This window comes from Ictalurus punctatus, chromosome 1 (genome assembly GCF_001660625.3).
Source record: "Ictalurus punctatus breed USDA103 chromosome 1, Coco_2.0, whole genome shotgun sequence".
NCBI lineage: Eukaryota > Metazoa > Chordata > Actinopteri > Siluriformes > Ictaluridae > Ictalurus > Ictalurus punctatus.
In genome coordinates this window covers 23,256,850-23,281,594 of record NC_030416.2, presented here as the reverse complement: position 1 = coordinate 23,281,594, position 24,745 = coordinate 23,256,850, and the positions used below count along the sequence as shown (strand labels likewise).

At 38.1% G+C, this 24,745-nt stretch overlaps 1 protein-coding gene across 2 annotated transcripts; it reads right to left on the bottom strand.

Moving 5' to 3' along the window:
• Window positions 1–357: 357 nt before the first annotated feature.
• Window positions 358–23,582, bottom strand: adcy3a (adenylate cyclase 3a). Of its 2 annotated transcripts, none has more exons than XM_017479743.3 (20): window positions 20,498–23,582; window positions 17,836–17,985; window positions 14,793–14,923; window positions 14,568–14,679; window positions 13,499–13,626; window positions 13,125–13,283; window positions 12,844–13,009; window positions 12,620–12,739; window positions 11,941–12,083; window positions 11,268–11,429; window positions 10,587–10,674; window positions 6,211–6,327; window positions 5,518–5,774; window positions 4,953–5,034; window positions 4,663–4,821; window positions 4,411–4,557; window positions 4,154–4,270; window positions 3,919–4,048; window positions 3,712–3,836; window positions 358–2,945 (listed from the first exon to the last, which is right to left on the bottom strand). In XM_017479743.3, the coding sequence occupies exons 1-20, from the start codon at window positions 21,260–21,262 to the stop codon at window positions 2,763–2,765; spliced, it is 3,441 nt and encodes a 1,146-aa protein (XP_017335232.1). In that variant the 5' UTR covers window positions 21,263–23,582; the 3' UTR covers window positions 358–2,762. The 2 variants fall into 2 exon arrangements, with proteins under 2 accessions (XP_017335232.1, XP_017335241.1); XM_017479752.3 differs by having other exon boundaries at window positions 12,620–12,736.
• Window positions 23,583–24,745: the final 1,163 nt, after the last annotated feature.

The following is a 24,745-nucleotide window of genomic DNA, read 5'->3' as shown; positions in this document are numbered from 1 at the left end:
GTATCTCGATGAGTTCGCGCCACAAAAAACTGGATTAACGTTGTCCTGCTATAATTAATCAGCATTGGAGACGCGTTAACTTGAACGCGGCATTACCTTGTATTGTCAATGTAATAGTGTACAAATTCACCTATAAAAATTAAAGCATTTAGTTAAAACATTACAGGTCTTACAAAAAAATCTTACAAAAAAATCTTACAAAAAATTAATCATGCTGTATTTTCTCTTTCCATCCTTGTTCAGTGACCGAGAATGGTAACCTAAGGAGAGAAAAAAGGTCTAGGTGTAGAAAAAGGTCTTATATCAGTAAAACTGAATTCAGTAGTGAATTAATTATGTAGAAATAAGAGAACCAAATAATTCAAAGTGCCATTTTATTCCCATGTCCTAGGATATTTAAAAAAATTCAAATCATATTTCAGTAAAATCCTGCATCAGGCCAGAAAAAAAAAAAACAATCTCCATGACATATCTTCAGAATCCATACAACAATTCAAAAAACAACAAATGCAATTCTGTCTGTGGTTTCTCATTCAATATCCCTGATATCTGCAATAAATTAACAGGAAACTGTTGCCAGGCACAAAACTCCAGTCTTGTACCTGATAAAACTGCACAATACTCATTTGAATGAAACATATACAATATAAAAATATGACTTATAGGGTTGAGAATGTTTTTGCAAAGGGTGTTGGAGAACAAAACATTGTAAAAGAATAAACTATTGCACATTCATCTAGTATTTTAGGAAAGTTTTTGAGGGGAATATAATCTGAGATCTGAGAAGCAGCCATATCTCCAATACTGCCAAAAAATCTCTTGACTCTAGCTGCACTTTCATCCAGTGCATGCTTACTGTACATACACACTTGCATTTCACCTGCTCACAGTGACACGTCGATCACCCCAGAGGAGTATATATACAGGACACATAATTATGTTATGGCACTTTTTGTATGGCACACTAAAACACTTTAAACTGGGTAGAAAAAACGGGTTGACCGAAAAGGGCTGTAAAGTCCAAAACCACAGAAATAAAATGGGGTAGATAAAAAGATGTTCAGAAAAGCAGGCAAGAACACACAACTCTGTGTGCATGCATCTGCACACACAAAATGGCAGAGAGAGCCAGTGTGCTTCCCTTTATATGCTTTAAAATTTGCTATTCAATTAACAAAACCAAAACAAAAATCTTAGACATACAACAAAAATTTTAACAATAACCTATACAGAATCAGTTTAAAAGTCAACTGTAAAAGCACTATGTGTCATGTACAATCTTGATTTTATCCACTGGGTCACTAAATCTACTGTTTGTACTCTGTGTTGTACTCAAACAGTTGTGTTACTGATTCAGCAGATCAATTATTTTTGGAAAATCATTCGTGTTTCCTTCCATCCTTTCCTTCCAGCTAGTCATTATTTAAATAATCCAAGTACAGTATGACCCTGTATTTCTCCTGAGTGACCAGAGAGAATCTCATTTTACACACCATTTCTGTAATCTGCCTCCCTTTTAATATGCAACACAATAATTTTTTTTAAGGGGAATTCCACAGATACTTCAAATTTCTACCTAATTCAATCTTTAAGGAGTAATGAAAGTTATTTGGGTTGTTTGATGAAATATGCATCAGTTATTCAGAAGTATTTACAATGGCAGTGACAGGAACCAGCAGTTTGAAGTGCGTAAAGCCTCTAGAAGTTTCTACTTCACAGAAAGTTTACAGAAAATGATTCAAATATATGGCTGATGCACTAGAAGCTTTGTGATAAGGCTTTGGCCTTAATTTTTTTATTTATTTATTTATTTTATAAATTATAGGGTGTCCCACTAGTCTCCATACATAGGGCAAACACACTATTTTTCCAGATAGCCTTTAAGAATGCCTTTGACAAAAAAAAGAATGTATTGAAATCATTCTCATGGCTGGATTGGAAGCTGTTACCAAACTTATTAACAAATTCAAAAGACTGGAAGTGTTATGGACCAACATCCAGTGACGGAGGCACAACAGACATAGTGCTGGGAAACAGTCCCCTATGCATTTGGGACATCTTTTAGTATCCTTTTACTTCTTTGTCTTCTCTGTTTACTTCTGTGTCTTGTTCTCATTCCCACTCTTGCACGGTACATGCAACCCAAACTCCCAAACCACTACAGGCATTTCTGCTGTTAATATAGCCAGTAGCTATAGCCAGTCAACAAATTATTCCACTCTTGGATGGCAGCATAGGGGGATACCATATATTTTAAAATATCCAAAAGCTGCATCAGTTTTAACCCACGAATGCAGATGAAGAATTGCAGCAGACTAACAGAGAGAGTGCCAGAAGGATGAGGAAGACTAAAGAACGCCGATAAAGAAAGTGAACAGCCCAGAGCAGATGTAATTTGATGTGCAGGTACAATAAATGTCCTTTTGTGCTTAAAGAAACTGAATGTCTTTGCTGTCCAATTTGTATTTCATAATACTACTTTTAATAGGACTCATTGTGTATGAAGTTGATATAATGACCCCAGGTTCCTATCAAAAATGTTAGGATTTTTTTTCTCTTCTCTTTTCTTTTCTTCTCTTCGTGTCTCTCCTCTTCTCTTCTGTCTGCATGACTTCATTTTCACCAAGTGAATTATGATAGTTTTTTGAAAATCTGTGAAATTCCCCTTCAAAAGGTCTGACTTGTTATATGTATGTTACATATGTCGGGTGGGCGATTGTTAACTTGAAGTTTTGTGTTTGTTGATTTTATGTGCATGTAGGTCAAGAGCTGTCCACCACCTGATGAGGCAGTGTGACAGAGGAGCCATTGATGAAAGAACCCTGTTTTTCTCGTCCTTTTAGAAAATAAGTGAGCAACTCCCCCTTCCCTTTAACAAAGATGGGTCCTCTTCTCACAAAACGGAAGCCATAGTCCTTCAGGATGTTATAGCAGTCTTCCACCACCTGGGGGCAACACACACTGAGTTACTCACAACCTCTGAGTTACACAACAATTATCATAATTACTGAGAAATTATAATTATTACCATTATTATTATGACATTCTCTATCATCTATATTCATATTTATGTACACACACACACACACAAAATGTTGTTCCATTCACATGCTTTTGTGCAGTTGTGTGAGGACGAATATAATGTAATTAACTGACAGAATATAATAATAATATTAATAACAATACATATTATTTTCTTTAAAAGTGGTTCACGACACCCTAGGTCACTTCACAAATACAACATGCAAGTACAATTCAAAAAACACTAAAACACAATATATATATATATATATATATATATATATATATATATATATATATATATATATATATATATAATATATATATATATATATTTTATATATATATATATATATATATATATATATATATATACACATACACACACATAGAGACACACACATTATACAATATTATACATAAAACACTAAAACACATATTATAATGAAGTATAATAACAATAATAATAATAATTTGTGTTTCATATTTTCAAAGACCTATCATATACAAGGTGTATATCACCTTGTAATACTAATGTCAAAATAACTTGAACAAAATTATGTTCAATATAAATATGGAAGCAATCATGATATTGCTATTAGTGAAAATGTCAAATGAGCCACTTCCCCATAAACAGAACAGTGAGATCAATTTTTAATTTTGTTTTATCTAAACGCAAATGTTCTTCACCTGAATGTTTCCCATCACTCCTGTAGACTCCATGCGACTAGCCACGTTAACAGTGTTGCCCCAGATGTCAAAATGAGGCTTCCGAGCCCCAATGACCCCGGCAAGAACAGCACCCTTATTCAACCCTGTGGAGAAAAAATAGTAGTCAATATACTTCACATATTTTGTACATCAGTTCTCCCATGTGCTACAATGTTTTCCACTTACCAATGCGAAGCATGAAGTTGTTAAAGGACTGGTAATTAATGTTCATCAGAGTAACTTTCATGGCCAAAGCAAAATCCGCCAGATCCGCCAAGTGCTGCCAGCGCTCTCTATCAGACAAGTCCTCCTTTTGCTGAGAAGAAAATAAAATCCTCTTGTACTTAGCATCTACAATGGTGTCATGTTCATTATCGCAAAGCTTCTTTCTAATTTAATAACACCATTCCGATTCCCTCACCTTCATGCCAGCATAGCCATTAGCGTTGGTGTCAGGAGTGACTCCTGATGCTGCCATGTAAGTGCTGCCGATAGTCTTAATCTTGGTTATAGAGCGAAACTGAGGCTCATCCAAAAGCTATGAAGACCAGAAGACATGAAAAATGCAATGCACTCATGCCATATCATGCCATGCTGAGAGGATCTGACTTTTGACTGATGTATAGATATAATCACTCGATTTAGGGAAAAATGTGTAAAAGATGATTTGATACTTACACTATCAAAGTCTGAGATAATTTCATTGAGGAACCTCAGACACTCAATACCCCCATTGTTGATGCTCTCCTCTGTGTAGAAGTCGGAGAAATTTGGGATAGATGCGAACATGACCCCAATCTCATCATAGGACTGGCTGTACAGTTCCTGTAAGGGGTGAAATAAGTTAGATATTTACATAGAGATTGTAGTATTTTTTGTTTTTCATTTGAGCTGCTTGAATCCTAAAGTAGCAAGGACAGATTTCCTCACCTCATCCCTCTTTTTTGAGCCCAGAAAGTGGCGGGCAACATGCTCTGGGAGCATGTTCGTGACCAGAGCCTCATTCCAGCGTCTCATCTCGTACACCTTCTCCTTCTGCTCATGTACCTCAATTTTCCACAGGAACAGCGTGCGGGCCAGTTTCTCCACCTGGGAAGAAATGAATGAGAGAAACATGTACAGGAAAAAATAAAGTAACAGTGGACAGTAAGTCACAAACAGAACTTAAGTCATTACTGAGGTGAAAAGGTGAGAGAGAAGAATTGAGAAGAAACACATACATGCCGTGCAAAGTAGTAGAAGCTGACCATCATGATGAAGATCATCACAGTCATTGTATATTTGGATGGCACGAGGTATATTCTGCTCAGGAACATAAAAAGCACCAGATTCTGAATCCAGTCAGTAAATAATAATAATAGGGGTGGGCAATACAACAACATGATATTCTAATAACTTATGTAATGATATGCTTTTATGAGTCTATTGTACATATCACATTATTTCTACATCACTGAACAATGTTGTTATGTAGAGTAACAGGTACATTTATTTTTGTACGGTTTTTTTTTTGTTGTTGTTTTTTTTTAATTGTACTGTTTAGGGGTGGTCAGTAGGTGGATTGGTTATGCTAAAAAATAAATAATCCACCACAATACTGACCAGGATGAAGCGGTTACTGAATATATTTACTGAAAATACTGTGGTTTTGCGTATCATTAAAACATCTGTAGTTGTTGTGATGTCATAATTTTGCCATACCACCCACCCCTACTTAATACTTTACATAACATTTGTATAATGCAAAACATTCATGGTGGTCATCCAAAACTATTCTTTACACACCTGAACTTCTTATAGTGGGTTAGATCATACTGGTCAAAGATGTCCCTCCAACTGTAAATGTTGACGATTCCCGAAGCTACTGTGATCAGCAGCATCAGAGTAAGCTTCACCATGTGGCTGACCTGCACCAGCATGGTAGTAGCAATCAGCGCTAATACAGCAATGTAGCTGTAATATTTGGGGTTCTCCAGACAACCGCCTAGTCCACCAGGGGCTGGAGAAACGTCCCCAACAGGCTGTGGAGGCTGGCAGCTTAGCTACAAGTGTGGATACACAAGTAAATAAGTTTTAAATACAGTCTGAGATTGAGATGTCTAGTATGAGCAAGTCAGTATGACTGAACCAGTGTTATAATCCTGAAAATGTTTCGTTACTCATCCAAGAGAATTTATCAGGTTTTAGAAGAATTGAGTCATTAGCAATACACCTATATACACCTTATTATAATACAATAATAATATGACACCACAAGCCCAGTCAACTCAACTTACTATTAGTATTAGTAGTATTAGTAAGGCATTCATGCACCATAGTATTTATTCACACCAATGAGTCGTACATTAAAATAATAGTTTGCTCAACTGATATTTCCAAACTTTATTCCTTACCCCAAATGTAACAGGTCAGCTAAGATACATCTGCTTCTAATGTAATTAACAGGTAATGAATGCAAGTCACCCAGTAGTGTCTCACCATGTCTATTATGTCGGCCAGTGTGAGGATGAATATGGCTGCCATGGCCCAAGTGTTGCGAGCCCAACGTGTGTGATCAATCCATGTAGAGAAGGATACCAGTCTCTTAGGAAATACCTACAACATCGAAAAAAGTAATTTATCCCACACATCAAATCCGTTCACAGACAAAATGTGTGTAGTGATTTCAGGGCTGGCTCAACAATATCGGAATGCACAACTTCTTTCGGTGACTAGCTCACTGGTGATTACCGTGCTCTAATTACGTTTAACATAACACTTGCATGTGGGTGCACAGCAGCTTAGTGGTTATCACGTTCGCCTCACACCTCCAGGGATGGGGGTTCGATTCCCACCGTGGCCCTGTGTGTGTGGAGTTTGCATGTTCTCCCCGTGCTGTGGGGGTTTCCTCTGGGTACTCCAGTTTCCAGTCCAAAGACATGCATGGTAGGCTGATTGGCATGTCCAAAGTGTCCGTAGTGTATGAATGGGTGTGTGAATGTGTATGTGATTGTGCCCTGCGATGGATTGGCACTGTCCAGGGTGTGCCTGATGCTTCCTGGGATAGGCTCCAGGTTCCCCGTGAACCTGAAGAAGGATAAGCAGTATAGAAGGTGGATGGACAACCCTTCCATGTCTCCTGTGGGGCCATCTACATGGTAAAAGCTGATTTATAATACCATAACATGACCCCTGGCTTCATAGTGCAATGAAATGTAACAATTTTCAAAGCTTAATTCATATTTTAGAAACTACATTTAAACTTTATGTTCCCTATGTCTTCAAGCAGCTACTATGAAAATAAGAAGTCCATATCACCATGGACTGGTAACAGACATTTTCTGTTTTTCATATTTATCACCGATAGGTACCGCTGATCAGATAACACTGTATTAATTAACTGTTGTCGCTTATGTGCATTCACTTGATGACTACCCACAGAAAAGGAGAAACAATTGTTTCAAAAACATATCGAATAATCTTGTTGCATTTGCCTTGTGGCTTATATGCATTTTATGACCACATTTCTTCCTCAAAATCCCTTTAAACCTCCTTATGAATCTGTGTATTAAGGTATTTTATACATTGCTCACAAACAATGAATACAAAGTAGAGATACACTGATACAAAATTTCTCAGCCAATACCAATAACCGATTATCCAGAGTGATAACGGCCGATACCAATAACCGATACCGATAGTTCTGCCTTTTATGCCTTCTTTTAAATTAATAATAATTATTTTCACAATTCTGAAGGAAATGTAAAAAAAAACTGTATTCTCTCCATTTCAACAAGTTGTTTCACAGTAACTGGTCTCATAAACAGAAAACACATTACTAGGGCTGCACGATTATGGCCAAAATTATCATCACGATTATTTTGATCAATATTGAGCTCACAATTATTTATCACGATTATTCATTGATTTTAGGGACAACATATTTTTAATTCAATTTCACATTTAAATAAACAAACCGCTGCTTCACTTCCATGTTGTGCTACATTCCTGCTAATGTACAAAACCTTGCATCAAATTAGACTGGTTCTTAAAGCGCATCACTTCGTAGAAGCAAATTATAAATAAAATTGTACCCAAAATATAGGATCAGTAAAAATCAAAATGCCATCAACCAAATGAAAATATGCAATCAAATATAACAATATGCAACCAAATGAAAACAATTCAGGCCTACGCAGAAAAGGCAATACCAGTGTTTACAGGAGGAGAGACGCAGACAAATCACCCAATAGTGTGGCACAGGGATGCTGTCAATTTGTGCCGGAACCTGGAAGTTAGCATCACACTGGTTCCCTCGACAAAAACCCAATAGGATTTTCCCATAGGCTTTCACACTATCACAAAAAATAAGCTCTGTGATGAACAAAAGTTTACAATACTAACACGTTTTGTCCATCAAAATAATTTTCACAAATGAACACAACTTTTATAAAGTGTGAAGCCTAAATACAATGGCCATAAATAAAAAGCTAACCGTATGCTATAAACGAACTACACCACGGTCGTGCGACTTCACCATCACCAACATCACCAAGCTTCCGACAACTTCTCCAAACTTGATTTAAAAACATTTTCCATAATACGGATTTCCTCTGTGGATCATACATGTTTTTGGGGGGGAATTGTGCACAGCATACCTGAACCAGTTTATCTGCAAAGACTTTTCCTGTTCGGGGTGATGACGTTTAATATCCCCGACAACGTCTGTAGTCCCATTTAGCAACTTAATGTCATGATTTCCCCTCGCACAAAGCGCTGGAGCTCACTGCGCACTCTTTTAGTGATACTGACTTTGTTTACATTCTACATATGCATTTGTTATAATTTCTGTCCTGTCTTTGCCCCTGTATTGTCATTGGTTGCTCCCTCATGTGTCATCATTAGTCTCAGCTGTTTTGTGTTCACCCTTAATTAAGTTTGTCATTTAAACCCCTCGTTTCTCTTTGTTCGACGCAAAGTATTGCGTGAGTTGTCCATGTACAAAGCAGTTGTTCATAGTTTCCCGTCTCACAGTTTTGATCTTATTCTCAACCTCGTTGTTTGATTCTTGTTTAGTCTTGTTTATGCCTGTTTGACGATCACCTGACCTTTTGCTTGTTTTTGACCACGCTATTGTCTCACGTTTAGGATTTGTCTGCTTCTCTTCAATAAAGCTCTTTGAAGAAAGCGTTAACCCTAACCCTCATTACATGACAGTTACCAACCGCCTTTTTCAATACACGTAAAAGCTTTTTAAAAAATCATGAGTGGGGTTTCACTGGTGTATTTTATGTCAAAATAAAATGTGAAAATATTTTGAGCTCGTGTTCACCACAGACCTTATTTCAGGCTTTTAACCAAACTCCCATTGACTTTGGGATGGCACCGGAAGAGCTAAAATGCTAACTTGTTTCCGGGTTTTGGCATATAAAATGATGTCATCCCTGCGCCACTCTATGGTGACTGGCTGTAAGTTTAGGAAGCGCTTGATTTGATATGCAGCGGTAAGCGGATAAGCGGATAAGCGGAGGATGAACTTTAAATGTCAATATCGCAGTCGATCATGTAGATGTGATCGTGGGCAGTCAAAATTGTAATCGAGATCAATATTCGATTAATTGTGCAGCCCTACATATTGCTCAAATTAACATTAACTAAATTCTGAAGGTTAAATTAAGATTTCTTAACTTATTGAATGTTATTAATTCATATTAACATTGACTGAATTTTTAAAAAACCTCCTATTTGGCCCATACTCACTCACCACAAACAAAACCATTTCTACTTCATCATTGAATATCAAACCTGTAATATATAATATAAACTTTTTTTTGTATATTAACATTAACTGGATATGAAATATACTACTCTACAAATCTATTTTTCTGTGCAATATATACTTTTTTTTGTCAACTCAGCTTCATTTAAATCTTTCAACGGTGTATGGGCACTTTAATTCAGCAGTGTGGCAAAAAAATGAACAATAAAATTAGATACGATGCCGAAACTCCCTCTTCACTGCCGCAGTGTCTGGTGTAAAATTTTAGCGGTGCAGAGATTACAGAGCTTACAAACTGCAGTTTTGTCATCATTCCACACAAGAGACATCTTACACGCAGCATGAAATCGATGTGTTTTCCCGCCCTCTTTTGATTGAGAGGATATAATCGGCCCTGATCACCGGATGTTTTTAAACTATCGGCAGATAGCCGATAGAGTGAAAAATAGCCTTTATCGAAAGCTACTGATTATCAGCAGATACATTGGTGGATCTCTAGTACAAAGCAATTATAGCTTAAAAGAATGTCTTCAGTTTGCTGACGGGGCTGGACAATGAATCAGTACACCTATAAAACACATCACCAAACTTTTTTTTTTATTCTACAGTAAACGCAGTGTCAACTCATTGCTTTCTTGTTCTTGTTATATTTCTCTTATTCGACATTTAAGGACAACTTCCCCTGTATTGAACATGTCATGTTGTGTCTGGGTCATTGATCCTCTCCTTAACCATCTCCATTGGTATTTCCATTGTTAACTGTGATCGCTTTAGGCATGTTTAGCACACCACCAGTCAATATTGCAATAGAACTGTGTAAGTTCAATGAGCTGACTAATAAGGTTGGATCAAATGCACGAGGGAACAACAAATATACTCAGGACATAAAATATACTGTCTACTGCAGTAATACTATGTAAGTGCAGTACTTGCCAGAAAAACTAAAATAGTAGACATTAGATTAGGTCAACTCTCTCTCCATATATATATATATATATATATATATATATATATATATATATATATTAATAATCTCCAGATCCCAAGAAACCATGTACATGTTGTGTGTGTCTGGCTAAAGTGCTGGGTCACTCACCCGTGGGAAAATGGCTGCCAGGGAGCAGATGGTGAGAATGAGCAGTAGCACTTCCCCCACAGCTAGAGTCACATAGTTGGCTATCAACCTGTCAAGATGTACAGCAGACATTAAGAGGTGATAAAGGGACAGCTAGAATAGTAAAGGCCATTAGAGCTCACTATTAATTGCATTCTTTGAAACTAAACATTTTAAGTGCAGAAAAATTCATGAAAAACACGAGTTGTGTTTCGTTTGATTCACACAGAATGGAAACCAGAAGCACTGCGCAAGTAGTCATTTTGACTCTTGAATTAAACAGTGTTTACCCTTTCAACATATAACAACATGTGCAAAAGGTCTATATTGGTAAATACAAAACTCTCCCTTATTTTCATAAACCTTATAAAATCATCACCATGCTGGAAGCAGGATGTGGCTCTTTATAGATCCTCATCCTTCAATTATAGATAAAGAGTTTATTTCAGAACAGGATCTAAAGCAGAGGATGTCATCTCTAGTCATGCCACTGTCCTGTATAGTTTGAAGCTTTCTGTACTACTGATCTAAAGAGCACCTCAGTTCCTCACTGCCATTACTATCTGGACTTTCCTTTTGTTAACAGCAAGCTATTTAATGCAGTCTGGCATATATGTAATCGGTCCATGAAGAAAAGAAAATGTGCAGTGCGGTGTGACTCACAGAGGGTCTATAAGTGCCTCAATTGCTGCTGTAAAAAGCAGCACTACACAGGAACAGCTGAAGGCGGCTCCACTCTGCTTCTCCTTTTCGACCGAGAAACGTGTCTCCAGCTCAGGGTTCACAAAGCGCAGCGACAGGCGGTTAGTGTACTTTCCCTTTAATCTAAGACAAACATACAGTGACAGTGTAACAGTAAATAATCACTCCATTACAGCTGTTACAGTGCTTAAAAACAGAAAGGTTTAACCTCTTCGAGCTCCTGTAAAATTAGCCTAAAACATGTATAAGACATACCCAAAGTAAAATTAAAACTGTTCTTGAGAATCACTGTAAGTGCTACTGGTATTGAGTAACAGAAGTTTGAATACATTGAAATAGAAGGGGTTTTTTCCCCCACTTGATTGTATGATACACAAGTGAAGTTTTTTAATACTGCATGCTCTCAGTAACTAGGCCTTGTTTGAGGCAAGTGTTCATGTTTTCCAAATGTCTGTCATGGCATACATACACAGTCATGGCATGAAATGTGTGTCACACAATCGTATCAAATCTGAACCGATACTGATCCAACATTTCTGGTCAATATCGTCCCCGATACCAACAGTCATTATCAGACTGGTACAACACGTGGTACACTCGCGTGACTGAAACAGATATTTAAAATGGTACTTACGCCTGCACTGTCTCTCTCTCCAGCAGTGCCTCGTTCAGGAGTTTATTCAGCTCCTGCTCATTTTCCTGAGCATCAATGACTCTCTCAGCAAGGTCTCGCAAACGAAGACGCCGCCGAGGGTTTGGGAACGATGGATTCACCACCTGAACACACATATACACAGACAGAGTATATAAGAGAGGTCATTCATATAGCATCTGGGCTTTTAGCACAATCATACATTCTTCAGTTTATGTCATATCACATCACCAGTTTTAAACAGCACTTTTTAATTTAAACTAAACTTTATATTCAAATTTTATTGGTCACATACACAACCATACACATTATCATGTGCAGTAAAATGCTTTTTTTTAATATCAGTGACAAAAATTTAATTTACATAAACCTGAAATTACTGCTATACAGGAGAGGAAAAATATATAAATAATAAAAATATGATATAACAAAGATTGGTGACAGAAACAATACGACTGTATTTGAATAAGGTTCAGATATGTGAACTTTGTGCAATATATGCTGTGCAACATCAGGCTTACAATTAAAAATAATAATAATAATAATAATAATAATAATGTAACATGTTAGGAACTTTAAAAGCAAGAAGCCACCAAGGCTGTATTGCTGTGAGGAGGGCTGATAGAGCTAGGCATGTCCTAGTTATAAAGTGTACGATTACCCGTGTATCCAGCTCCTCTGGTTCTTCAGGTGTGGTGCAGGCTGTGTGTACACTGCCATTACATTCTGTAGTGTTGATCAACAGAGGAGAGTTCCCGTTAGATGAAGTGACCGACAGCTTCTGGAAGAAAAACATGGAATGAAAGACAGCACAGAAAGACATGGACTGACTGCTATTTCACCAGCACAACAATGTTTGGTTTGTAAATATGAAATAACACTCACCACTCCATTGATGCCATTCTTGCTCACTGGTCCTTTGGGAACAAGAACCAGGTAAGTCTCAATGCCTCTCTCCCTCAGGTATTCACAGCGGTCACCTCCATTCCCTGGCTCGACATCAAATTCACCATGAAGACATTCCAGTGTGCTCTGGGAGATGTGCACTCGCCTAGTAGAATAGGAGTACAGGTCTATAGGACACAGTCACATTTCTAAAGTACATAGCAAGTAATGAACATTCTTCCAGATGCCTATTGGGCCTGGAATTGCTGCTCAGGACTCACCCAGGTATACCTCCAGCCTCCATTTTGTTGGCCACTGTGACATCTGTGGACCAGACGTCATACTGCCAGCGCTTCTGTCCCAGCACCCCACCAAGAACTGTTCCAGAATGCACCCCAACACGCATGTCGACAGCTGTCTGCGTCTTCTCTCGAACATAGCTGAAATCGTCATGCGAATGAACAGCATGTGAGCCAATCAACATTAGACAGGCTGGAGACTGGTGCTTTCAGCTCACACAGCTTATAGTTGCGCAGTTCATACATTACTTATATACCACGAATATTAAAACCAGCACAACTTTCTAACAAGAGTAATTTGTTACTTTATGAGTATCTTTAAAAAGACACGATGCTGGAAGATGTTTGTCACATACGAAATAGCTTCCACCATGGCCAATCCCATCATTATGGAGCAGGCTGCATGGTCTTCTCGGTAATCTGGAAGGCCACAGATACAGTAGTAGCAGTCCCCAAGGATCTTAATCCTCAGTTGGTGATATTTCTACAGAGTAAAAATGTGCAAAGTCATGACAGAGTATAAATTTCTAAATATACACTACTGGTCAAAAGTTTGGAGACACTTGATTGAAGTTGAAAAATCTTTTGATCTGAAGGTGTATGATTAAATGTTTCAAATCAGTGTTGTAGACAAAAAATATAATTGTGCCGACATTCATGTCTTTCATTACAAAACTTTTTGGAGAAAAATATTCTGAAAAGCAGCCAATATGTGTCCAGCGTAGGTGGGAACTCTTAATACTGTTTAAAAAGCATCTCAGGCATTTCTTGAATTCCTCAAGAAATTGGTTGCCAAGAACACATTTCAGGAAATTCTAAGCAACAAGGGTGTCTACACTGAAGATGTTAAAATACTAAATTATTTTGATTTATTTGGGATTTTTAATCACAATATAATTCCCTTAGTTCCATTTGTGTTATTGCAGAGTTTTGATAACTTTATTATTATACTAAAATGTGGAGGAAAAAATAATAATAAAGAACCGGTATTTTGCATGTTCTCCCTGGTAAGTGGATTGGTGACTATAAAAGTGTGAATGAGTGGTGTGAATGTTTGTGTGCATCCATCCAGAATATATTTCCACCATGTGCCCAATGTTCCGAGTTATAGACTACAGATTGGCAGTTAATTAGAATGAACGGATGAACATTTACTGACTGGCCCAACATCTGCCCTAGATATAGACTGAGTCTTGAGTAAACATGTCTACTGTAGTTTCCTTAATACTGAAAAGCGTTGGAATTAATGTCTGTGGTAATCACCAATGCGCTTCAAACGCAGTAGGTTTAAGAGTTATCTTTAAAGTTGACATATCTCCCAATGGCACCAGATACTGCAGAGCATTCCGTCCTGAATTCATGTGAGCGTAACAAAGTACACATGTACTCCCAGTGTGATACATGTGGAGGGAGGCAGTCACTTACAGCAGCCAGTTTGTCAAAGCGGGCAAACAGCTCATTGAGCAGCTTGACTAGCTCCTGTGCACTACAGGAAGAAGAGAGCTGGGTGAATCCCACAATGTCTGCAAACAGAATACTGCAAAAGAAACACACCATATGCAACTACATTAAACTCAAGCATTAACTGGTTAAGCCTTTTTGCTTTTCTCCTAGCTGACAGCAATGTACTGTGATGTGTACGGGACTCACCTAACATTTTCATGCCGATACATGTACATAGTGTTGAACTGCTGCATCTCTTTCTGACTGGCCTCTTTTTTCATGTCTTGTAGCATCTCGTCTGCTATGTGTTTGGGAAGAATGGACAGCAGTAGACGTTCCTGTGTGCAGAATAACAGCATCGCAGTGCATGGGTCAGATATATACACTGCATAATGTGTAGGGTCAGATGTAATACTAACCTGAAGCTTTCCACTTACCCTAAAGCATGGCCTTTCAGCTTGTACGGTTTAAGGTTAATGGACCATCTATGGATCAATTTTCCTTGACACAAATTAAGTCTGCAGTACAGCAATATTATAAATAGGTGATAACCTGAAATGCGACCACACCAACCCAATTTGATAATGCACCTCCTTATATACTATGACAACATCGACAAGTAACAGAGCCTAATATTTAGTAGCTAAATAATAGCATGTCCATTACATTCAAGAAATTGTCCAAAATACTGAACTGGATACTCTGCAATGCGCTTACTAGAAATATCATAACATCAGGACACACAATTGCAATCGAGATGACCCTGTTTCACCACACATACACACTCATACTTCAGCACAGGAGAACGGTGGACTGCATAACAGATCTGTATATATTTGAGTGTAGCTGTAAAAAGGAAATAAAAGGCATAACAAATCAAGAGGAGATAGTCAGAAGTGTGATTACAGTTGACACTCTCAGGAGGCTTGTCGCCATGGTAACCTTCAGCCGCCGGATGCTCCTTGATTGGCTGGCAGGCCCTGTCTCCCAGCAGCCCTTGTTTCTCTATTAGTATTCAGGGAGTTTCAGCTGCTATCAGTGCTTTTGTTCTCTCTCTCTCTCTCTCTCTCTCTCTCTCTCTCTCTCTCTCTCATGCACACTCATTCATACACACACATGCACATGTATACACACGCACACACATGTATGTATACACACATGCACTTCCTTCCCACATACCATTCTCTCTATAGCACCACCACCCCCAGTCCCCCACCAACTCCCACCCCTTGTTAGCAGCAACTGTTTGCTCCATATATAGAAGCAATCAAAAAAGCCCAGTGACTACAGTTGGCTGACCAAAGAGTGTGAAGAATTGACTGCTGACTCTGTAAATACGCACATACGCACATACGCACATACACACACACGCACACACGCACACGCACACACACACACACACACACACACACACACATAGCCATAACAGAGCATACCCTCGGGATGGGAAAAAATAATCTAAGATGCAAAGTATTTCCCAAACTCTGAGATTAGTAACCCCCACCCCCTACATAGTGACCACCTACCAATCTATCATGTACTTCCTCAGAGAAATAGGAAGCCAGTCCCCATACATTTTCAAACTACCATTGCATCTGAACTGTCCTCTTTCATACACAGTACTGTGCAAATGTTTTAGGCGCATGCAAAGAAATGCTGTAAAGAGCAGTAAACAGTAGTAAATGATCAAAGTCAATATTTGGTGGGAAAAAAATAATAAAAATTGTAGTCTCTGGTACAATTAGTGCAGTTTTATAAGGAAATGAGCTGTATGTTTTGTTGAGCATGTTGCAGAACCAGACACAGCTCTTCTGGAGACTTTCACTGTCGCACTTGTTTCTTATTTTTGCAGCAAAACCCAGCAGCCTTCATTGTGTTGTTTTGTCTGAAAAGTGTCTCTTACGTAATCTGCTGCTTTATTTACTGACATACAAACATTTTTCTGTAACATTTAATTTTGTACTAGAAAACTAATGTTTGCGAATCTAAAATGTTTTTGTACTGACTCAATAATATAGAAGTCATAAAAGAAAAAATCTATAACAAAGTTTGTACTTAAAATTTTTTTTAGCTAAGTACTGTACACGAGTTCACAGATTGTTTACTGTCATTCTGAGTTAGGGTAGAGAGAGGAATGCTAAATTTCTCACCCAGAGAGCACAGCCCATGGAGGAGTTATGAATGATGCTTTACCATTGCCCCGCTTTAAAATACATACAACGTAGTTTATTTATTGACAAAAAGTTACCAGTACCAAACAATTCTGATGCAAAATTTATGCTTGGTTAAATATGCATTTAAATTTGAGATATTAAAGGTTTTAGGATTTAACTATATTTCAATAGTAACTGAACTAATTTCATACTGCTTCACTCAACTACAGTATGTGTTCGCATCACGGAAGGTGAAAGCTGTGTTGTTTTTTATATGTTTTAAAAGCAGGAAATGTTCATATAAGAAAGTCAAAAGTCATAAATCACCAAGACAAATAAAGATTTATTTTAGAATCGCATCTTGACACCTTGGATCGAAATGAAAGCAAACTGTGAGGTGCCTAGAGATTCCCACCCATTACACAAACATACTGAGCACACAGTCAAAATACCAGATGAGATAGAGGAAAATGTGACTTACACTACAGCTAGCACATACAGTACCTTCAGCACAATATTACAAACTAAAGCAACTGGTTTCCCCAATCAAGTGATAATGTCTCAGAAAGCTCACATCAAGCTCTTCCAACATCTATGATAACCCTTAACTCTGAATTCACAGTTATTACATGGTTGAATGAAAAAATGGTACCACTGATTGAAAAAATGCCCATAAAAAGTCAGAACTGCCCTGCTCAAAATAAATGCAATTACATTAACGCAATAATTCATAAAAATAGTCCTACACAAGCTACAAAGCAACCTCACTATGTTTAGGATAGTAGCTGACCAATCAGGTCTTCCCAGGACGAAAAAAGTACCACAATGATACTCAGATGTTTTCCATGTATACAGTATGTAAACATCATACAGCACTCAATACAGCAAGTTGCCTAAACCTGAAAATCTTAAATTATTCTCAAATAATAATAACCTTATATCAATAAGAAATTAAAATCAAAATATTTGTCTAATCTAATTGTTAGAAATTAGTTTACAGTCAAAATAAATATTAATGGCCTCCCAAAAGGTCATAGTCGAAATTCTACTTGTCGAAAAGCACTGCCATCAAATTTTGCAATCTTTGTCGAGCTTACCTGCTGCTGACTCTGTTCCTCTAAATTCAGCTTCACCTCCAGAGACTGCCTGGCCTCCAAAAAGGCCTTGCGGTGTTTGCGATCAGCCATGTAATATGACATAAGCCCCACAGTAATTGCACATATGTAGATCAGGATGTTGGCCAACAGCTGAAGAAAAGAGTTGAACAAAAAAACTTTTAACCAAATCACAGTGCAAGCACATTTTTAGTAGAAACACATTCTCATGCAGAGGCATGCACAATAATTAATGTCTAACTGCTTTTAATTCTTGAACTCATGCTTGTATAATCAGTGCACTACTCTTCAGCTTATTAAGAGACCTGCTCCTTAGTGTGTTGGCCTTATAGTACTGGTCTTGTTTGCATAAACCTGAGAGTATGCTGGGAATATATTTACAGTTCTATGATGAACCAGCTATAACCTGATCGTGTAGCCATCATTTCTTTACACTATTATTGTTTGCAGACATTAAAATCCAAAGCATTGATATAACTGACCCATGTAAGGGTAAGAGCTCTGATCTCTTGAGCAATCTACAGGAAATTGTCTTCAATGGTAAATGTTTATTTTCCATAAACATGATGTCTGGATTTAAACTCTCAACAGTTTGTGTATTTGCAAACAGCTGTATAATAAATGCAGTGTATTTAATCCCTAGATTTCTCCCTTAAATCCAGCTTCTCCTGCTGCAGTGCATTATAATCTTCTGGGGGTTTTTGTGCCATGTCTCTTGAGGCTGCAGTTTGCACCAAGAAGAGTTCAGAACCTGAGTATCCAGCACACACAGCTAAATACAGTGTAATGACAAAACAAAAATACAACTGCCTTGCATCTCTGCTACACAAAAAATATTAATCCAAATTAAGTTCTTGCCAATGCACTTGCCAATCTAACAATATCGCTGTCAACATGTATCTTATTTAGTCATTTCATAAAATATAAGTCTGATTATGAGTTTATGCATGGCCTATTTTCACTACTTTTAGGACTATAGTCCACTGGTTTTGTAGAAACAACATAATCTAACTACACACAAGTAATTCTGCATTTCTAGGCGTGATTATCATGATATTACCATTATTAATATTAAATATTACCATATTATGCTCTGTTGTTATGTATTTCACTGCATGCAACTGCACTGCATTCCCTTAACCTTAAAGAATAGCACTCGAATGCTTGATTAAAGACAGTGAGTTTCCTAGTTCCAATGGAATTTTGAGTTTCCAATGTAATTCAAGGAAAATATTCATGAACATTATTGTTCAGCTTTGGACTTTCGTTTAGTTTAGTTGGCAGTCCTACATGTCGAGCCATCTTTAAGAATAAGGGTTTGCCAAGCTAGCAAACAGTTAGTGCAATTAAGCTATTTATTATTTGTTAAAAGACAGATATTATAGATAGATTATTATTTAGTAATGCGGGGTGGTTCAGACTTAACATCTCTACTTTCTCTCAATGAGAGCATATTCTAAATTAACTACTTCCAGTAGAGACTAATTTGCAGTTCATTTAACTGACAGTGCATATTTTGTGTCTCAATAAGTATTCAGCAGCGTGTGCATGGAGGTGATTTTGCATCAAAAGTAGTAAACAAACTGACAAGTAGTACCAACATATTAAAACAGATGTAAATATAAACAATAGGAATTGATTTCTATTGTCAGTGATTCTTTCTTTGCTTCTTACTTTTAACACATTTTTCACTGGTGGTTGGGTTTTAGAAGGCAGCATAAATCTGATATTACTAACTGGAATTAGTCATTAGGAATTTTCTGACCATTAGTCCTATGCATTTATTTACCCATGGCGTTCACCCAACATGTGTTCTGCAGCAGATATCATTAGCCTGGAATTGTAGCTATCCATGTATGTAGTTTCATAACCAGGCTGTACAATGTGACAGTTTTGTCTCACATGAGATTTAACCTTTGCTAATACAAAAAAGATCACAGACACACATATCTTGTTCCTTGTTTTTCACTCCTAGTACTCATGATAGATCATCAAACCATATAACAAATAAAACTTTTTCCTTGAGCCATCTACTCTAGTGTATGAAATTGGATGAACATCTGACGTCACCTGTATGGCGACAAATGGGTGTATTCACAGACAAGGCAGTACTTACATTTCTTGCATTACAAAACATTATGTAATGTAATGTGCCTGCAACGTGGAACGTAGGCAAAATAATGCCCATTATTTTCACATATTGTTTATTAACATTTAGTGTTGGTGTGTGATAGCTAAGATGAATGTAGTTAATGTGAAAACTTTGTTAGGAATAATAAACTGTGAGATTTGAGGTGTTCTATATTCTGAATAGTCAATAGATTATTTGTGGTGATTACATGATTACAATATACATTTCAATCTCAAGCTGGAGCCTCAACTGGATATTAGAATTGACTAATATCCGACATGAAACTAGGTGTTAATAATTTCTGAAATACACACTGATATCCTTGTGATCTAATATAAAACTGTATTAAGAATCAGTCAGATTAGTTAGAAATAATATGATTACTCATCCTTGTTAATCCACCCCAAGCTCCCAATCTTGTAGATCTTACTACCCAGTTTTTAAGACTGTTAGCAGGACTTTCCCCAAGCACCCTAAACTTTCATTTTTGTCCCCGTTCCCCAGTGCCCTAACCTGTCTCCCAAGAGCAGCTCCTTGGATGTCCTCTTGCTGCTGCTGTGCGATGGTGACGCCCAGCGCCAACGTGTGTACACCACATGACACAGCTGTGATGAGCACAATAGGTGTCAGTCGTAACGGCAGTGTCAAGAAGAAGGAGAAGCTGAAGAAGGCCTGCCAGCCTACTGTGTCACTGGCCTGGTGGAAGCGGGCAAAGTTCAATCCTAGATAACAGAAGATCTGGGCATCTATGAGCACCCATAGGGCATAGGGCACCAGCCGGCGGGAGATGCGCTCAGGCAGAACGCCGTAGCGGCACAGTAGGTAGAGCACGATGTCCACAGCCAATGCTACACACGCCACAGCCACGGACGCCAGCTTATCACTGGTATACACTACAGCACACATCACAATCACATAGCAGTCAAAAAGGGCTGCAAACACCACCAACACCAGTAGGGTTTCATGCCGCTGCCTGCGAAAATAGGTCTGGTAAAGGTTCTCTAGTGAGTCTGGGGTGAACGTGAGACGCATGAAGCGAGGGAGACACAAACAGCAGCCTGAGTTACGCACCGTGACCTCATGGGTTCTTCCCACTGCTTGGCCTGGATCAGAGGGCAACGTGACTGAGCATTCTGCCGAATACTCCGCAGAGTACTCTGGCTCGGAAAAGGCCCGGTTCCGAGGCATTTCGAAAAGCCAATATGTTACTTGAGGAATGAAAAATAGGTCCTTATTGTCCTTGTTACTCTTGAAACAAGCAGTTCGTAAAAAGTACATTACAAGTACATTGAGCTGGCTTGTCTGGCACCCTCTTAACTCCCATGTCAAACAAGCTTTCGACCTGAGAGTTGCATCTGATGACTGGATTCAGTGTGGTCTCCTGATTGTCACTCTCTGCACTGAAACTGGATTTTGCATTTACCTTTAATTCATTTCACACAGATTCTGGTTATCAAACTGGACCTTTAAGGTGTAACACTTTGGCACTTGAAATGGTAGCCTAATACAAAAACACTCCTTTCGTTTAAAAAAAAAAAAAAAAAGCTCGATACATTTGTTGTCAAAAAGCAGGCCACAGAATGCTCGGCTAGGGTCCACATAGGCAAAAAATTAAAGAAAAAAAATACAAATAAAAATAAAACAGTTTAACAGAGATATGTCCCTCTAACCATGGTTGTTTACATATGCGCCGCTGTGTGCGTTTCCTGCCCGGTTTGCCATCATGGTCGCTCGCGCCAGGTTTCCATGGTGAAGCCTCGCGGAGACAATGAACGCAGGATTCAGGAAGGAAGCGATGAGATTATTCTTATTTTCTTTCACATGTAACACACATAGAGAAGTGAAATTAAGCTCAGGTGGTTGTGTTTTTCTGCTTCTCCTTCTTCTTTTTGCCAAAACATCAAACAAGAAGCAGTCGCAATGGATGCCTGAAACGCTAACGAAAACGCAATACTTGCAGGAATAGCCTGTCCCGTTGTCAAAATGGCCTTCGTGGTTTAATGTCGTATTTCATCCTCGTTTCACATGACTGCAAAGTGAATTTCGCTTGTTTGCATTCATCGTGTGTTCGCTATCCGTCCATTACGCCGAAGAATCCATAGTCTTCAGTGGAGGGGGGAGAGAGAGAAGGGGAAAAAATCAAGACAGGAACACTTACAGGAAATACATGTTGCGCTCTCAGGACGGAGGGAGAGAGAGTGTGTGTGCATCCCGTGTGGAAATACATGTGCAAATGCAGATTTGTCTAAGCCGCAAATAAAAACACACGCTTTCTGCCATCTGACATAGTACGGAGCGCACATGTTGCCATTTTAGACAGGGGTCGAGTAAAACGCACCGAAGTGTTACATATGCTAAAGGTTGCACCTGAAACGCAGTCACGGAGAGCAGTAAAATCCCAAATGAACCGGTGCTTTTTCAGTTTTGCTTTCTGGGAATACACTCCAGCCTCGTTCACAACGAGATCCGCTGTAATCTGCACAGGATCCACAACATCACGAGAGTCTGCGTCCAGCTACCGCTGCGATCACCAGTGGTGTCTGTGATGATCTGTCCCTGGCGCTAAGTAAGGACAAGATCACTCCTAGATGTCGTGGAAAATCCATCCGCAGAAGGGCCACTGGAGATAGGCTACGATTTGGGGATCTTTGTGAATCCCACAGCCCAGGCTCATTATTCGGAAGTGCCCCTGTTTACACCAGTAAAAGTCACCGCTGAATGCGTCCTGCGGTTTCACCGATTAAACAGGCGAAAATAGTGGACTAGCCTCGGATCTCTCTCTCTCTCTCTCTCTCTCTCTCTCTCTCCCTCCTACCCCGTCTCTGTTCACACCCCGCTCCACATCACACACACTGAGGAGAGGACAGATCTTGCCCGGATAACAACACCACAAGCAACTAAAGTAATAACAACGACGTTGCATATATAAATAATACCGATTTCATTGAAACTTAAAGGCTGTCAGTTTACTCCAAGGCTTTCAAATTCTCTCTTTTATTCAATTTTGATGAAGCTGATGCGGGTTTTGTTTTGTTTTTCTGGAACTCTTCATTTAGATCACTTAGTATTTCCTTTATATATTACTTAGTAGGCTACTTCAGTAGTAGCTCAGCAATATCCCATAAGAGTATTATATGTTGTATGATAATACTACATAATAATATTACATAGTAATCCATATACCAAAAGTACTGACTAAATGACTGCAAACTAGGCCTAGACTACTGGGGGTTTTTTTTTCCCGAAAAGAGTTTTGTTTATTGAAGGGTATTTAGGTTGTTCTTCTTCTAATCCTTTCTGATAGATAAACACGAGATCAGTTGTAATACAGTAAGGTTCCTTCAGAAAAACAACTGAAGTACCTTTAAGGGTTCTACATTTTCTAAGAGTATTTCTTGACTGAGTCGACTCTTTTAGGTAAAGGTCGGGAGTTAGTTTGTTATATAGTACAAAATGAAGACAAATTGCAGAAGAGAGAATGTTTTATGGGGTTCATCTACACACCAGGTGGAGTGCTGGCTCTGCAAATAAAATTACTTAAGGTTATAAGGAGTTAGCAGTTGTTATTTAGCGTGTGTGTGTGTGTGTGTGTGTGTGTGTGTGTGTGTGTGTGTGTGTGTTTGTACAGGTGTTTGTGTGTAAATGTGAATCATACCTAAAGTGCAATAAATGGAAACCCAGTTGGCTTTCCTGTACTTTAGCTGCTAACCGGGTGGGTGGGGTAAAGACATGTTACCTTTACATGTGTATTTATGCACAAATATTATAAGATATGTAAGTATACAACAAATAAATTATAAAAGAAAAATACACGATGGTACGTGGCATTGGTGGTGTAGTATTTATGTAAATTTTAACTATAAATTAATTGTTATTTATATTTACAACACATGTTTATATAGTGATATGTAATATTTTGCTTAAGGTGTTTGAATCACAGGTAGCAGGCAAGCATTTTAACATCAATTACAAATGTTTGTAGCTTAACATTTATATTCCCTACATTGTTTTTTATAAAGTCTCTATTAATTTCATATGAGTTAAGATAACATACATTTTTATATGTTATATATCTGTCACTCTCTCTTACACATACATTTTAGCCAGCAGCTAAAAGGAAAATGGTGATATTCAGACAAGGTGGTTGCCACTCAAACAAAGCAAAGTTGTGAAATTAGACTGCCACGGCTAGAGAATAAAGACTTCAGACACTACTTGTTAAATTTACAGACATGTGGGTGTGGATAAGGAGCCTGTTTTGTGACAGCAGTTGATGCAGAAAATTGAGCTTGTAAGCTGCTTGTTGAAGATGAAGCTGGCATGCGTATATATATATATATATATATATATATATATATATATATATATATATATATATATATATATATATAGATAGATAGATAGATAGATAGATAGATAGATAATATGCAAACACACACACTTTGGTCTTTCTATACTTGTGTGGACCTAATATTGACATAAAATCTAAACCTAGCCTTAACCTCAATAACGAAAAGCTCTTTTAGTCATTTAAATAAAAGTTGCAATTTAAAGAGAAGCCCAGTCAGATATCCCCACAAGCTCAAAACTGTTAGATGTCCTATCCTTGTGTGAAAGTCCCTACCAAGATATTAAAACATTCCTACGCACACACACACACACACACATACACACACACACACACACACACACACACACACACACACACACACACAATATATATCTGAGAGCGGAAGCTTTCACTGACACCACCTTGGGGTA

Bases quoted from the DNA above. Each gene is read 5' to 3' on its own strand.
- adcy3a (XM_017479743.3), bottom strand. From the start codon at position 21,262: ATGTACTTTTTACGAACTGCTTGTTTCAAGAGTAACAAGGACAATAAG. The intron at 14,680-14,792 runs GTGAGTCCCGTA...TTTCTTTTGCAG, and splicing joins TATCGGCATGAAAATGTTAG to TATTCTGTTTGCAGACATTG. The intron at 10,675-11,267 runs GTGAGTCACACC...ACATCTTGACAG, and splicing joins GAGGCACTTATAGACCCTCT to GTTGATAGCCAACTATGTGA.